The sequence below is a fragment of the Hemitrygon akajei genome, chromosome 1, assembly GCF_048418815.1.
Source record: "Hemitrygon akajei chromosome 1, sHemAka1.3, whole genome shotgun sequence".
NCBI classification, from domain to species: Eukaryota; Metazoa; Chordata; class Chondrichthyes; order Myliobatiformes; family Dasyatidae; genus Hemitrygon; species Hemitrygon akajei.
The window spans coordinates 65,294,870-65,310,109 of NC_133124.1; the positions used below are offsets into that span (position 1 = coordinate 65,294,870).

At 40.5% G+C, this 15,240-nt stretch overlaps 1 protein-coding gene across 2 annotated transcripts in view; it reads left to right on the top strand.

The window, feature by feature from the left end:
- The window catches only part of necab1 (N-terminal EF-hand calcium binding protein 1), a 116,057-nt gene that overhangs the window by 31,124 nt on the left and 69,693 nt on the right, over positions 1-15,240 (top strand). For both annotated transcript variants that reach the window (XM_073044560.1, XM_073044553.1), the window contains exon 3: positions 7,238-7,346. In XM_073044560.1, the coding sequence (XP_072900661.1) occupies positions 7,306-7,346 (41 nt within the window). In that variant the 5' untranslated portion in view covers positions 7,238-7,305. The remainder of the gene's footprint in view (positions 1-7,237; positions 7,347-15,240) is intronic.

Here is a 15,240-nt window from a genome sequence, read left to right on the forward strand (position 1 = left end):
GGTGCTCCCGATATGGCCATTTATACATTGGGGAGACCTGCCGCAGACTGGGAGACCGTTTCGCCGAACACCGGTGCTCAGTCCTCCAGCAGTGGCGGGATCTCCCTGTGGCCACACACTTCAATTCTACAGACCACTCCCATTCCGATATGTCTGTCCATGGCCTCCTCTACCGTCAAGATGAGGCCACACTCAGGTCGATGGAGCAATACCTTATCTCCTGCCTGGGTAGCCTTCTTCCTGCTGGCATGAACCTTCAACTCACTGACCTCCGTTGATACCCCTGCCCCCCCTTACCCCATCCCTATCTATAATTTTAGTCTGGTTCTCTTTTTCCCCCCTCACTATAATCTCCCCCCAGCCCTACCTTTCTTTCTCTTTTATTTCCCATAATTCTCCACCTTCCCCCAGCCCATTTCCCTTCAGCCTATCACTTCCCAGCTCTCTACTTCATCCCTCCCCCCGTTTCTTATCCCCCCTCGACCATCCCATGTTACTTCACTCCTGATGAAGGGTTTTGGCCCGAAACATCGTCACTACCTCCTCCCATAGATGCTGTCTGGCCTGCTGAGTTCTGCCAGCATTTTGTGTTTTTATTAAAGTTAATGTCCTGAGTGGCCAAGTCAGAGTCCAGACCTCAATCCAATTGAGAATTTGTGGCTGGACTTGAAAAGTGCTGTTCACTCACGATCACCTTGAAATCTGACAGAGCTTGACCAGTTTTGTAAAGAAGAAAGAGGAAAATTGTAGTGTCCAGTTGTGCAAAGCTGAGACCTATCCACACAGACTCGAGGCTATTATGCTGCCAAAGGTGCATCTACTAAATACTGACTTGAAGGGGTAATTATGCAATTAATTATTTTGTCTTTAATATAATTAATTTAGACCAATTGGTAGAAATTTGTTTTCACTTTGACACAAAAGTCTTTTTCTGTTGATCAGTATCAAAAACACAAATTAAATCCACTGTGCTTAAATGTTGTAAAACAATAAAACATGAAAACTTCCATGGGGGAGTGAATACTTTATATAGGCACTGTAGCAAAATGTCAGAGGTTGAGGAGAGACTAGCTATTAGTATATAAAACTATAAGAGGCAGAGATAGGGTGGAAATGTCATACACCAGAGGGCATAGCTTTAAGGTAGGAGGGAGAGATTTTAAAGGTTTACATGGCAAGGTTTTTAAACCAAAGATTGGCAAATGCCTGGAACACACTGCCAAGAGAAGTGAGGGAAACAGACACAATAACAATGAAGAAGTATTTGGATAGAAATATGAACAGGCAGGAAATTGAGGGATATAGGCCATGTGAAGGCAGGTATACAGTTTAAATTGACATCATTGTCAGCAGAGACAGCTTGGGCTGAAGAGTATGCTCGTGTGCCATATCGTTCTATGTTTTTTTTTGTGCTATGTAAGAATAAAGTGTTGTCAGGATCTGAACTGGACCCAAAATAGTATCTGCAAGTGGATTTCTTCGGGGCAAGTTTCCTTTGAAACCATTGCTGATGACATCTTCCTTTGCTTTGCACCTCATTGAGATGCATGATACATAACTGATTTAGAAATTCCCTACTTTTTGATGGTTTCATTTTTTATTCGCAAAATTTCTTCAAATCCAAGCCCCTGTTTGCACACACTGCTCATTATTTTCACCGAGTGCAACCTAAATAGTTAAATTTTGTCCATATCTTACTGTAATATTAAATTTGCTTCCTACTTTTCCTTAATTGCTAAAATTGCCTCCAGAAACTGATTTTACAATTTTGTTGCAATTATTTATTTCTTCTACAATAGCATTAAACTTCTTTCTAAGTAAAAAAAAATTGAAAGATATCTATGTCAGAATGTTAACTGAAAAGTGTTAATGTGTTCTCCATATTTTTAATCAAATGGTTCAGATTCAAAGCTATCTGTTTAATGAATTATATGAACAAAATGTAGCCACGCATTTATTCGTAAAGTTCAGGGACTGCAATAGTCTGCATTGAAAGCTCTTCATATTAAACAGATGAAACACTTCCCATATTAATCAACATCTGTCTCCAACAGCAGATGTTGTAAAGTATTTGCATCAGTAGCTTTGAAATCAAGCACTTTGTATGCTCTTCTGAAAGCTTACTGAACACATTAGCTTTGAACTTTTATCTGTTTGAACCTTTAATGTTTTTAGCAACTCTTGAACATGAATAACTAAAAGCTAACTGCTTGCTGTATCTGCATGTTAAGAAGTCAACAGTGTTTTGGCCTTTATTGCAAGCATAGAGAGATGTCTTTGACCAGTTATAAACAATTGTATAACAGACTATTGAGCCCCATCTTGAATAAGCTCAGTGCCCAAAGATCCACAGCTCTTGGATAGAGAATTCCAAAGATTCATTACCAAAGAAATTTCTTCTCATTTCTGCCTTGAATAGCCAACTCTTCTTTTTAAGACTGTGAACCCTGATTCTAATAACCACAGTCAGGATTTGTCTTGGTCTCTTCCTAAGGAAGGACATGCTTGTGATAGAATGTGTGCAGTAAATATCCACCATAAGGAGAGGTCAAACAGGCAGAATATGTACCCTTTTGAACTGGAAGAATGAAAGGTGACCTCACTGAAATGTACAATATTTTTATGGTGCTTTGATAAAGTAGGCACAAAGTTGATGTTTTTCCTGGCTGTGGTGTCTGCTTGTAATAGTATTATCAATGAACCTTGCAATATATTTCAATCCACTACTTTTAAGGTCTTGTCTAGAACTAACAAGTTTTATAATGTTATTATTTTCTATTCTGATTCATGTTTTCTGGTTTCATGTTAAAAGAAGAATATGGCACACAACATGCTGAAATGATCTTTATTACAATGTTAAACATATGGTAGTTAATGATTTGGGTGCTTAACCTCTAAAGTACAGTCAGTGTTTCATTCTCTACTACTTATATGACCTTTTAGACCTTTAAGATCAAAAACCTAAAGAAAATTAATAACAGGCCAGATTGTGATTTGTGTTCCAGCAAGGGATTACTTTGCAGATATTAATCATAATTCCATAGCATTCTGTATTATTTGAACTTGCAGAACAGTACTTGTAGTTCAAGTTCAGCCTTTTGATGAAAATATTAAAAGCTCTAGTCTAGAAGAAATTAGGATTATTAGATAAAATAAATTGAAAGTTCTTTGAGTCTCCCCAATGATGGAAACTAGATGCAAAAACTTTGCTGAAATAGCCAAAAATATTCAGAAAAGTATTTTCTAAAAGGATCTGGCAAAGCATTGTTAGACTTGTTAGCAAAATTGAAACCCATTGCAATATAGGGACAGTAACAGTTGATGCAGAATTGATAACTAAGTAGAAAGAGGGTAGTAGTAAAGATCTATTATTGAAATAAGATGATTTTCAAACAAAAGCTAGTGTTCCAAAAGGTTCTTTCTCCCTCAGTCTACTGCATATATCCATACCCTGGAGGCGGACACACAGTCTGTCGAACCGAAGCGGAACAGTAGTAAATTCATGGATTACAGAAGAGGAGGTGCTTGCAAATTAGAGTGTATAAGTCCCCAGGGCTTGACAAGGTGTCCCCTCAGATATTGTAGGAGGCTAGTCAAGAAATTAGAGGTCCTGGCAGAGATATTTATAATATCCTTAACCACGGTCAGAATACTAGAGGATGGATAATGTTGTTCAAGGAAGGATCTAAGAATAGCCGGGAGATTATAGTCTGTGGGTAAATAATTGGAAGGTATTCTAAGCAACAGAATTTGTAAGTATTTGGATAGACAGGGCCTGATTAGGAATAGTCAGTATTGGGTTTGTGCATGGTAGGTACTATCTAACTAAACTTGTAGAGTTATTCAAGAGATTTTTACCAGGAAAGTTGATGAAGGAAAGGCAATGGAGGTTGTGTACATTGGTTTTAGCAAGGCCTTTGACAAGATCCCACATGGGAGGTGAGGCTGGTCATAAAGGTTCATTTGATTGGCATTTGCAAAGAGATAATAAATTGGATTCAACTCTGCCTTCACAGAAGAAGCTAGAGGATGGTAGTAGATGGTTACCTCTTTGATTAGAGGCCTGTGACTAGTAGTGTGCTGCAGAAAGTCTACAGCCCAGTCCATCACAGGCATAGCCCTCCCCATTGAATAAATGTACATGGAGCGTTGTATCAAAAAGCAACATTCATGATTAAATACCCCCTCCATCCAAGCCATGCCCTTTTCTTGCTACTGCCATCTGGCTATATGTACTTAAGTCAAAGGTCCCACACCACCAGGCTCAGGAACAGTTATTACCCTACAACCATCAGGTTCCTGATCAGGCTCACCACTACTCTAAACTGTTCCTGCAATCTACTGACTAATTTTCAAGGACTCTTTACAACTCTTGTTCTCAGTTTTAAAAAAATTTCTACAGTTTGTCGCCTTTGACTTATTGGTCATTTGTTAGTCTTTGTTTATATGTAATTTTTCATGAAGTTCTATTGTATATCTTTTTCCTGTAACTGCAAAAAATGAATGTCAAGACAGTACATGGTAACATAAATGAACATTGATAATAAATCTACTTTCAACTTTTGAACTTGGGTGTTTGTAACAGGTTAACTAAAATGACACCCATGACCATAGACTGCAGTAATACAAAAACACTGAGGAAGCTAAGATTCTTCTGAGACTAGGAAACATTTTGTTAGAGATAATCATGAATGTTTCTGTCAGAAGGCACATATTTAAAGTGACTGGTAAAAGAGCCAGAATAAACACTGAAAACTTTTTTTTAACTGCACAATCATGACAGCTGTGGCAGGATTTGGAGTCATTACTTCCCTTCAGGTAAAATTTTAACAGCATAAATAGCAGTGACGCTCCACTCTCTGATGAACTCAATGCCTTGTATGCATACTTTTAAAGGGACAAGAGCACTACATCAGTGTGAATCCCCACAGCATGTGGCAACCATATGATCTCTGTCTCGGAACCCAATGTCAGAAATTCTTCAAGAAGGTGAACCCTCACAAGTACCAGGCACTCATGGTGTACCCCAGTTGGGTACTGCAAACCTGTGGTGATCATCTAGCTGGAGTGTGAAGTACTTCTTCAACCTCTCACTCATGCAATCACAGGATCCCACCTGCTTTAAAATTATATCAATCACACCAGTGCTCGAGTGGTAGCTCTAATATCTAACATTATGAAGTATTTTGAATTAAAACCAGAGTTCCTGCCTGAGTTAAAACCTGGATCCACTGCAATTCATAATGGGTCTACAGTGGACACAATCTCACTGACTCCCCACTCTGATTTGGAGCACCTAAAAACGGAGAAATATACCCAGGTGGCTGCTTATTGATGTAGCACAGGATTCAATACCATTATCCCCTTGACATTAATCACCAAGCTTCTAAATCTGAGCCTGCCTCTGCAAAGTATGCTCGACTTCCTCAGCAGTAGATCACAGATCAGTGATAACATTCCTCCTTGTTCACAACAAACACAGGTGCACCTCAGGAATGCAAGCTTCACCAGCTGCTGTACTCTCTCTAAGCATAGTTCAATCACCTTCTGTAAACTCACAGATAACACCACTGTTGGTAACATTTCTGATGGCAGCAAGATGGCATACAGGAGTAAGCTAGATCAGCCGGTTGAGTGGTGTTGCACACTCAACGTCAGCAAAAGCAATGAGTTTTTTCAGGAAGGGAAAGTTGGGAGAGCACAGACCAGTCCTCACCGAGGGGTCAGCAATGGAAAGGGTGAGCAGTTTCGAGTTCCTGGGTGTCAACATCTACGAGGATCTATCATAGGCTCTACGTGTTGATGCAATCACGAAAAAGGCACACCAATGGCTAGGCTTCATTAGAAGTTTGAGATTTTGTACGTCACCAAAGGGTGCTGCAAATTTCTATAGATGTATGGCAGCGAGCATTCTGACTGGTCACATCACTGCCTGGTAGGGAGGCTCCAATCCATTGGGTCAAAAGAGACTGCAGAAGGCTGTAGGCTCAGCCTACTCCATCATGGACACACCAGTCCCCACCAAGAATATTAGAGGCAACATTCATCACTGCGGGTCCGAGAGCATATCGAAACGGCAGGGCCCAGGTCCAAGAGCAAGGAACGACTGGAGGTTTGGATGATTTAAGGGCAGGGCCAAGTTAAAAAGGCCGAGGTGTCACATTAATTTTTGCTCTATTAGATGCCCTCTCTCTTGCTTTGATGTTGGCTTTGACTTCCCTTGTCAGCCACGGTTGTGTCATCCTGTCTTTAGAATGCTTCTTCTTTGGGATGGATCTGTCGTGCACCTTCCAAGTTGTTCCCAGAAACTCCAGCCATTGTTGCTCTGCCGCTATCCCTACTAGTGTCCCCTTCCAATCAACTTCAGCCAGTTCCACCCTCGTGCCACTGAAATTCCCTTTACTCCACTGATTCATCTGACTTCAGCTTCTCCCTCTCAAAATGCAGGGTAAATTCTATCGTATTATGATCACCAGCCCCAACGGGTTCCTTTACCTTAATCTGTGTAATCAATTCCGGTTCATTGCACAGCACCCAATCCAGAATAGCTAATCTAGTGGACTTGACCATACTGCTCTAAAAGAGCATCTTATAGACATTCTACAAATTCCCTCTCTTGAGAACCGGCACCAACCTGATTTTTTCCCTGCATATCAACCTGCTTATTAAAATCTCCCATGACTATCATATCATCTTCCTGTCCTTCCTCACAGCCTCATTACATACTATCTGCCGACTTCACTCCAGTTCCCAGGCTTGAGACAGGGTTTTTTAAAAATTCCAGATTTATTTAATTGAAATACCAAGTAACCATGATAAGATCTGAACATTTTCTTAGGATCCGTGATATTACTGTTATGCTACTGATATTTCAGAACAAATAGGATTTCTGACTCAAACTGCCTGAATGCAAGTGATGGGCTATCTGTCCTAAACTCAAGTGTTTTATAATAAAATGACTTGCAGTCATCTTTTCTGGATCATTTCACAACAAAATTTAAATCATCAGGTTGCAATCTCTGCTATTACTTTACAACAGATCAATTTATTTTACTTTAAACATCATCCCCAAGTTACTGCACGCAAATATTCTGAGGGATTATTACCACCCAATGGATGCATCAATTTATTCCAGCCAATTTGTGTACATACTTATTTGAAAGTATTTTAAAATCACTGTTGATGTAGATGGTAATTAAAGTTCATTCTGACTGCTAAATAACTTCTTCACTTCTAGATGATGGCAAGCTGTCCTTTGATGAATTCAAGGCTTACTTTACTGATGGAATCCTGACCACAGAGGAGATGCATGAATTGTTTCATACCATTGATAGCAGTCACACCGAGTAAGAAAAATTTGGTTTCCTCTCTCCTCTTTGTAATACTAAACTCTTTTCATTTATTCCTAAGTGACTATTTGTTTCAAATTGTAAAAAGTTGCACTTTCTCTACTCTGTAACATTGTCAATTTATCTTATCAACTTGCAAACAAATAGTCATTTGTTTAAAGGGATCAGTTGGTATTTCACACCTCAATTTAGTTTTTAGGTGGCTCAAATGAAATTCAGTTCAATTCAATTGCCTGGAGATCTTGATATCTTTATGTGACTTGCATTAGACCTAATACATCTTCCTCCTCCACAGCAATTAGGGTGTATGTGTGTGAATAATGAGCTGTGATCTCGGTGAGTGGAAGAGTATTTCACTTTTATTATTAGCGTATTGATGGGGAAAACTCTGTTATTGTATTAGAGCAATATTTTCTGAATTTGAAGCAGGGTGGAAAGAATATTGTTTTTTTGTATTTTTACTTTGGCTGCAAGTGCATGATGCTAGGAGTATTCTGATTAGATAATGATCAATTTGTATAGCTTTTAAAATGTACCCAGCAAATGGATGACTAAAATTTTCAGGAGAGATAGAACCATATTACCAAAATATATTTGCAGCAATGCTGAGCTGCATTTAATACCTTTTCTTCAGCAGCAGCAATGAGGACACAAGAACGCACGATCAGACCAGGCCAATCAAGTCTGGTGAGCACCCATTAATATCATAGTTTGTTTGTCTCTTGAGTCAGAAGTTTGCAGATTTGAGACCAATGAGGAATGAGAACTGACTCTGACATTGCAGTGCTGCACTGGCAGAAGTATGAATGGGATGATATATTGAGACCTTCTCTACCCTGCCAGGAAAATGCAAAAGATCTTTTTGCACTTTTCCTGAAAAAGACATGTAATGTTCTGACAACAACACACACAAAATGCTGGTGGAACACAGCAGGCCAGGCAGCATCTATAGGAGAAGCACTGTCGACGTTTCAGGCCAAGACCCTTCAGGACTTCAGGACACCAGCATTTTGTGCATGTTGTTGTTTGAATTTCCAGCATCTGCAGATTTCCTCGTGTAATGTTCTGACATTATTTTATCCTGAAAGTAGACCGACAAGTTCAGTAGATGGGATAGTAAAGAAGGCATATGGTGGCACGAATGCTTTAATTGGTTGGAGAACTGAATATGTGTGCAGCTACCTAAACTTTGGTAAGACCGCACTTCAAGTATGATATGCTGTTCTAACCATCCCATTTAAAAGAAGTTTAGGGAAGCTTTAAAAAGGGTGCAGGAAATGTTTACCATGATGCTCTCCAATTCTGAGGGTACGAGCTGCAAGGAAAGTTGGACAAATGTGGGTTGTTTTCACCAAAGTCTGAGGCTTAAGGGAGACCTACTAGAAGTCTATAAAATGATGAGAGGCATACATACGACAGGCAGTCAGAGTATTCTTTGTCAGAGACTGACATTCTTGGAAATGTCAAAGACTAGAGGAGGTGCATTTAAGGAGGAAAGCTTAAAGGAGATTTGTGGGGCAGTTTTCTTTTACAGAGTGTGTGATGGGTTCTTGGAGTGGACGAGGCAGATACATCAGTAGTGTTTAGGGTTTGTTAGACACATGAATAATCAGGGAGTGGAGGGATAGGGATCATTTTTAGATAGAAGAGGTCTAATTTAATTTGGCATTATTTTTGGTGCAGGGATCATGGGCTAAATGGCTGTTTCTTGCTGAACTGTTCTAAGTCTTATTATCCTTCCAACTACCTCAATAAGATAGATTGCCTCACCAAATTCATATTAGCCTTTGTGATCCCTGGCAAACTGGGTAATTAATTACTGACAAAAGTCGCTGGCTTTGTCCATGATATCGAGCACTGGAATTTATAAAACAGTGAGAAAGTAAATTGTGTGCAAGTGCTAAACTTAAACTTCAAAAGAAGCAGAAAATGGAACCATTTATTTACTTTCCAATTGCACAGTATTTCTCCAAATCCATTAGACAATGGTATTTGCATCTTGTTCTATTATTAGTGTGTTGCCTTTATGGCATTTGTTTAGTTTATAATATTTTCGCTTTAGTAATTCGTTGTTAGCATTTTTTAGTTAAAGTTAGGATTGTTTAAAGTAAATTCGTTGTCTGTGATATATCGCGGCATGCGATGACATCACATCCAGTTTCGTCGCGTTTTGTGGGAAAATACCGGTTTGGAGAAACGGGAAGGAGGGGGCTCACATGTGCGAGATCAGCGCAAGAAAAGTTGCCTTTCTACGCATTAGAAACATAGTGAAGCAACGCCGTAAGTCATGAGATAATCGATGTGTTGAATTAAAATGTTAACGCTGATTCTGTTAAAAGTAAGGATGGTTGATAAGGTTTATGCTTTCATTAGTTAAAGAGTTGCGGATAGTTTGTGTTGAAGTGTATTTAAAGCAGTCAATGGCATAGGTAGATTCTGACTGTATGCTGCATTTTAATGTAATGTAGTTGTAGTTTACTTTTGCAAGTATTTACGATGTAAATGTGATATCAAGAAGGAAACAAATACTGTACAAATTTTGTATTGGTTTATCAACAGTTTTCACCATACGTTAATGTGGAAGAGTGAACAGTAAACGGTTAATCTTACTGCAATCCTGTTTTCATTGAGTACGGTTTACCTCGGTGTTTAGTTCAGCGTTCTCTTACACCTGAGCGAGAACACTACAATTAGCATAGCTTTTCTTGATCTTTGAAATAAATGTAAAATCACTAATCTTAATTGGATTGATCTGTTATCTGTCAGTAGTTGAAACAACATTCAGTTTAGAGAAATGGAGAGAAATAGAAGCACTGATTTTTCAGGAAAGCACAGTGTGTTTTCAGCTAGAAGTAATTTAAATTTAATTATGTTATTGAAATATTTACATTATTTATTATGGTCTCAAGCATTCTGTATCATGCAGCACATAGTGTTAGTACAAATGCTTTTGCCCGGATAATTTGTTTTATTTAATCTCCAGCCCCTATAGAAACAAAATGAGACAATGATTTCCAGTCATTTGCAGGAGTACCACATGCAATAGAGGAAGTTGAAGGGGGTGCATGTGAATCTCTGCCTCGCCTAGAAGGGCCCTTTAAGTCCCTGTATGTTAATGAGGCTGGTATAAGGGCAAGTATTGCATCTCCTACAGCTGTAGGGGTAAATGCTGGGGAAAGGGAGGAGTAGGTGGGGAGGGATGCATGGGCCAAGGAGTCACAGAAAGAGTGGTGCATGTTACTTGGCCTTGTTCAATGTCAAAGTTATCGAAACACAATTACTGTCCATGACAATCAAATACAATAAACACCTTTTAAATCTATTAATCTTTTAAAAAATTAAAAATACTTGATTTACATTGGCTAACTTGTTTTAGAGATCTTTAAAAATATTACAAGTTAACCACAACTTATCTTAAGATCTTTCACGCCTTCAACTTTGTGTAGATCTTCATAGCAAGTTCGCTACTAAGGAAAGGTATGGAAGCTGTGCAGAAAATGTTCCCTAGGATGCAGCATAATGGTAATAGTAGGTCCCATAGGAGATTTCTTTATTGAACGTAAAAAAAAGTATTTGTTTTAGAGAATCTCTCCCTCTCCCAGTGTAGAGTGCCCTCCTGTTTCAAAACATCCACCATTGTTCCTGTGCCAAAATAAAACAAGATAACATGTCTGAAAGACTGGCGTCCTGTCGCACTCACTTAAGTAATAAGCAAATGCTTTGAGAGGCTCATCAAGGACTACATCTGCAGCATGCTACCACCCAAACTGGATATCCTACCATTTGCCTACTGTCACAACCGATCGACAGACGATGCAGTAACCACAGCTCTACATACTGTCCTTATGTAGGACATAAGGAGAAGGATGCTTATGTGAGAATGCTGTTCTTAGACTACAGTTCGGCATTCTACACCATAATTCCCTTCAGGCTTGACAAGAAGCTCAGAGACCTCTGCCTTCACCCTGACTTGTGCAGCTGGATCCTGGACTTCCTGTCAGATTGCCGGTAGGTGGTAAGAGTGGGCTCCTTCACCTCTGCCCCCTGACCTTCAACAGAGGTGCCCCTAAGGGCTGTGTCCTAAGACCCCTCCTTTACTCTCTGTATACCATAAGACATAAGATATAGGAGCAGAAGTAGGCCATTTGGCCCATCAAGTCTGCTCCGCCATTCAGTCACAGGCTGATCCAATTCTTCCAGTCATCCCAACTCCCCTGCTTTCACCCCATACTTTTGATACCCTGACTAATCAAGAACCTATCTATGTCTGCCTTAACTGCACCCAATGACTTGGCCTCCACAGCTGCTCGTGACAACAAATTCCACAGATTTACCACCCTCTGACTAAAGTAATTTCTCTGCATCTCTGTTCTAAATGGATGTCCTTCAATCCTGAAGTTGTGTCCTCTTGTTCTTGAATCCCCTACCATGGGAAATAACTATGCCATATCTAATCTGTTCAGCCTTTTAACATTCTGAGTGTTTCTATGAGATTTCCCCCTCGTTCTCCTGAACTCCAGGGAATACAACCCAAGAGCTGCCAGACATTCTTCCTATGGTAACCCTTTCATTCTTGAAATCATTCTTGTGAATCTTCTCTGAACCCTCTCCAACGTCAGTTTATCCTTTCTAAAATAAGGAGCCCAAAACTGCACACAATACTCCAAGGGTGGTCTCACGAGTACCTTACAGAGCCTCAACATCACATCCCTACTCTTATATTCTATACCTCTAGAAATGAATGCCAACATTGCATTCACCTTCTTCACAACTGATTCAACCTGGAGGGTTTCAGGGTATCTTGCACAAGGACTCCCAAGTCCCTTTGCATCTCTGCATTTTGAATTCTCTCCCCATCTAAGTAATAGTCTGCCCGTTTATTTCTTCCACCAAAGTGCATGATCATACATTTTCCAACATTGTATTTCATTTGCCACTTCTTTGCCCATTCCCCTAAACTATCTATGTCTCTCTGCAGGCTCTCTGTTTCCTCAACACTACCTGCTCCTCCACCTATCTTTGTATCATTGGCAAATTTAGCCACAAATCCATTAATACCATAGTCTGAATCATTGGCATACATCGTAAAAAGTAGCGGTCCCAACACCGACCCCTGTGGAACTCCACTGGTAACTGGCAACCAGTCAGAATAGGATCCCTTTGTTCCTGTTCTCTGTTTTCTGCCGATCAGCCAATGCTCCACCCACACTAGTAACTTCCCGGTAATTCCATGGGCTCTTACCTTGCTAAGCAGCCTTGTACGGCACCTTGTCAAAGGCCTTCTGAAAATCCAAGTACACCACGTCTACTGCATCTCCTTTGTCTACCCTGCTTGTAATTTCCTCAAAGAATTGCAGTAGGTTTGTCAGGCAGGATTTTCCTTTCAGGAAACCATGCTGGCTTTGGTCTATTTTATCATGTACCACCAGGTACTCCGTAATCTCATCCCTAACTATTGATTCCACCAGCTTCCCAATCACTGATGTCAGGCTAACAGGACTATAGTTTCCTTTCTGTTGCCTCCCACCCTTTTTAAAAGCAGAATAAGATTTACAATTTTCTAGTCATCCGGCATAATGCCAGAATCTATCGATTCTTGAAAGATCATTGTTAATCCCTTCGCAATCTCTCCAGCTACTTCCTTCAGAACCCAAGAGTGCATTCCTTCAGGTCCAGATTTATCCACTCTCAGTCCATTAAGCTTCCTGAGCACCTTCTCAGTCATAATTTTCACTGCAGATATTTCACTTCCCTGACACTCTTGAATGCAGATTCAATATACTGCAGAAAGTATACTGCAGATGTCGTCCACTGTGAAGACTGATACAACATATGCATTCAGTTCCTCTGCCACCTCTGAGACTCTCGTTTACCCTTTATATACTTATAAAAAGCTTTTAGTATCTTCTTTGATATTAGTCACCAGCTTCCTCTCATAATTCATCTTTTCCTTCTGAATGACCTTCTTAGTTTCCTTCTGCAAGTTTTGAAAAGCTCCCCAATCTTCCCACTAGCTCTGGCTTACTTGTGTGCCCTCTCTTTTGCTTTTACTTTGGCTCTGACTTACTTGTCAGCCATGGTAGTGTCCTTCTTTCCTTTGAAAATTTCTTCTTATTTGGAATATATCTGTCTTGCACTTTCCTCATTTTTCACAGAAACTCCAGCCATTCCTGCTCTGCTGTCCTTCCTGCTAGTGTCCCTTTCCAGTCAACTTCAGCCAGTTTCCCTCTCATGTCATTGTAATTTTCTTTATTCCAGTGAAATGCCGACACATTGGATTTTATTTTTTCCCTTACAAATTTAAATGTGAACTCATCATATTGTAATCACTGTTCCCTAAGGGTTCCTTAACCTTAAGATCTCTTATCACCTCTGGATTATTGCACAACACCCAATCTAGTACAGCCGATCGCCTGGTGGGCTCAACAACAAGCTGTTCTAAAAAGCCATCCCTTAGAAGAAGAAGAAATTCTTTCTCTTGAGATCCAGTACTGGCCTGGTTTTCCCAATCTACTTTCATGTTAAAATCCCCAACGATTATCATCACATTGCCTTTCTGACACACCCTTTTCTATCTGCTGTTGTAATTTGTAATGCACATTCTGGCTGCTGTTTGGAGGCCTGTATACAACTGCCATTGGGGTCCTTTTACCCTTGCCATTTCTTAACTCAACCCATAGAGACTCTACACCTTTCAACCCTATGTCATCCCTTTCTAATGATTTAATATTATTTCTTGTACACAGAGCCACACCACCCCCTCTGCCTACTAACCTATCCTTTGGATATACCGTATATCCTTAGATGTTCAGCTCCCAATGGCAGCCATCATTTAGCCAAGTTTCAGAGATGGCCACAGCGTCATATTTGCCAACCTGTAGCTGAATTTCAAGATTGTCCATTTTATTCCTTATACTGCATGTATTCAAATCTAACACTTTCAGTCCAGTATTCGTTGCTTTCTGATTTAACTGCACCACGCCTCTATTGCCCTGTAACTTATGCCACTGGCTGTGATTATGCCTCACCTCCTGCCTGTCCTTTCTATCATCTCTGTTGCACAGTAACTTGGATTTATTTCTGTTTTCCCCTTCCTCAGCCCATCACTCTGGTTCCCATCCCCCTGCCAAATTAGTTTAAACCCTTCCTAACAACTCAATTAAATGTGCCCACTAGGATATTGGACCCCTTTGTGTTTGGGTGTAACCTGTCCTTTTTGTACAGGTTCTACTTTCCCCAGAAGAGGCCCCAATGATCCAGGAATCTGAAGCCCCTGCCCCCGACACCAGTTTCTCAGCCACTCATTAATATGCCTGATCATGCTATTCTTGCACTCATTAGCACGTGGTACAGGCAGCCATCCTGAGATTACTACCCTGGAGGTCCTGCTTTTCAGCTTCCTACACAACTCCCAGAATTCTCTCTTCAGAACCTTCTCCCTTTTTCTACTATGTCATTGGTACCAATGTGTACCAAGAATTCTGGCTGTTCACCTTTTCCCTTCAGAATACTCTGCACCCGATCTGAGACATCCCATACCCTGGTACCTGGGAGGCAACACTCCATGCGGTATCTCTATCAGGCTGACAGAACCTCCTGTCTGTTCCCTTCACTATGGAATCCCCTATGACAACTGCATTCCTCATCTTCCTTTATCCCTTCTGCACAACGGAACCAGGCTCAGTGCCAGAGACCCGATCGCCGTGGTCATCCTCTGTCAGGTCACCCCCTCAACAGCATCCAAAACGAGATAACGATTACTGAGGGGGATGGCCACAGGGGTGCTCTCTACTATCTGAGCTTTTCCCTTCCCTCCCTTTACAGTCACCCACTTGTCTAACTCCTATAGCCTCGGAGTCCCCTGTAGCTCCTCTCTTTCTGCTGTTCACTC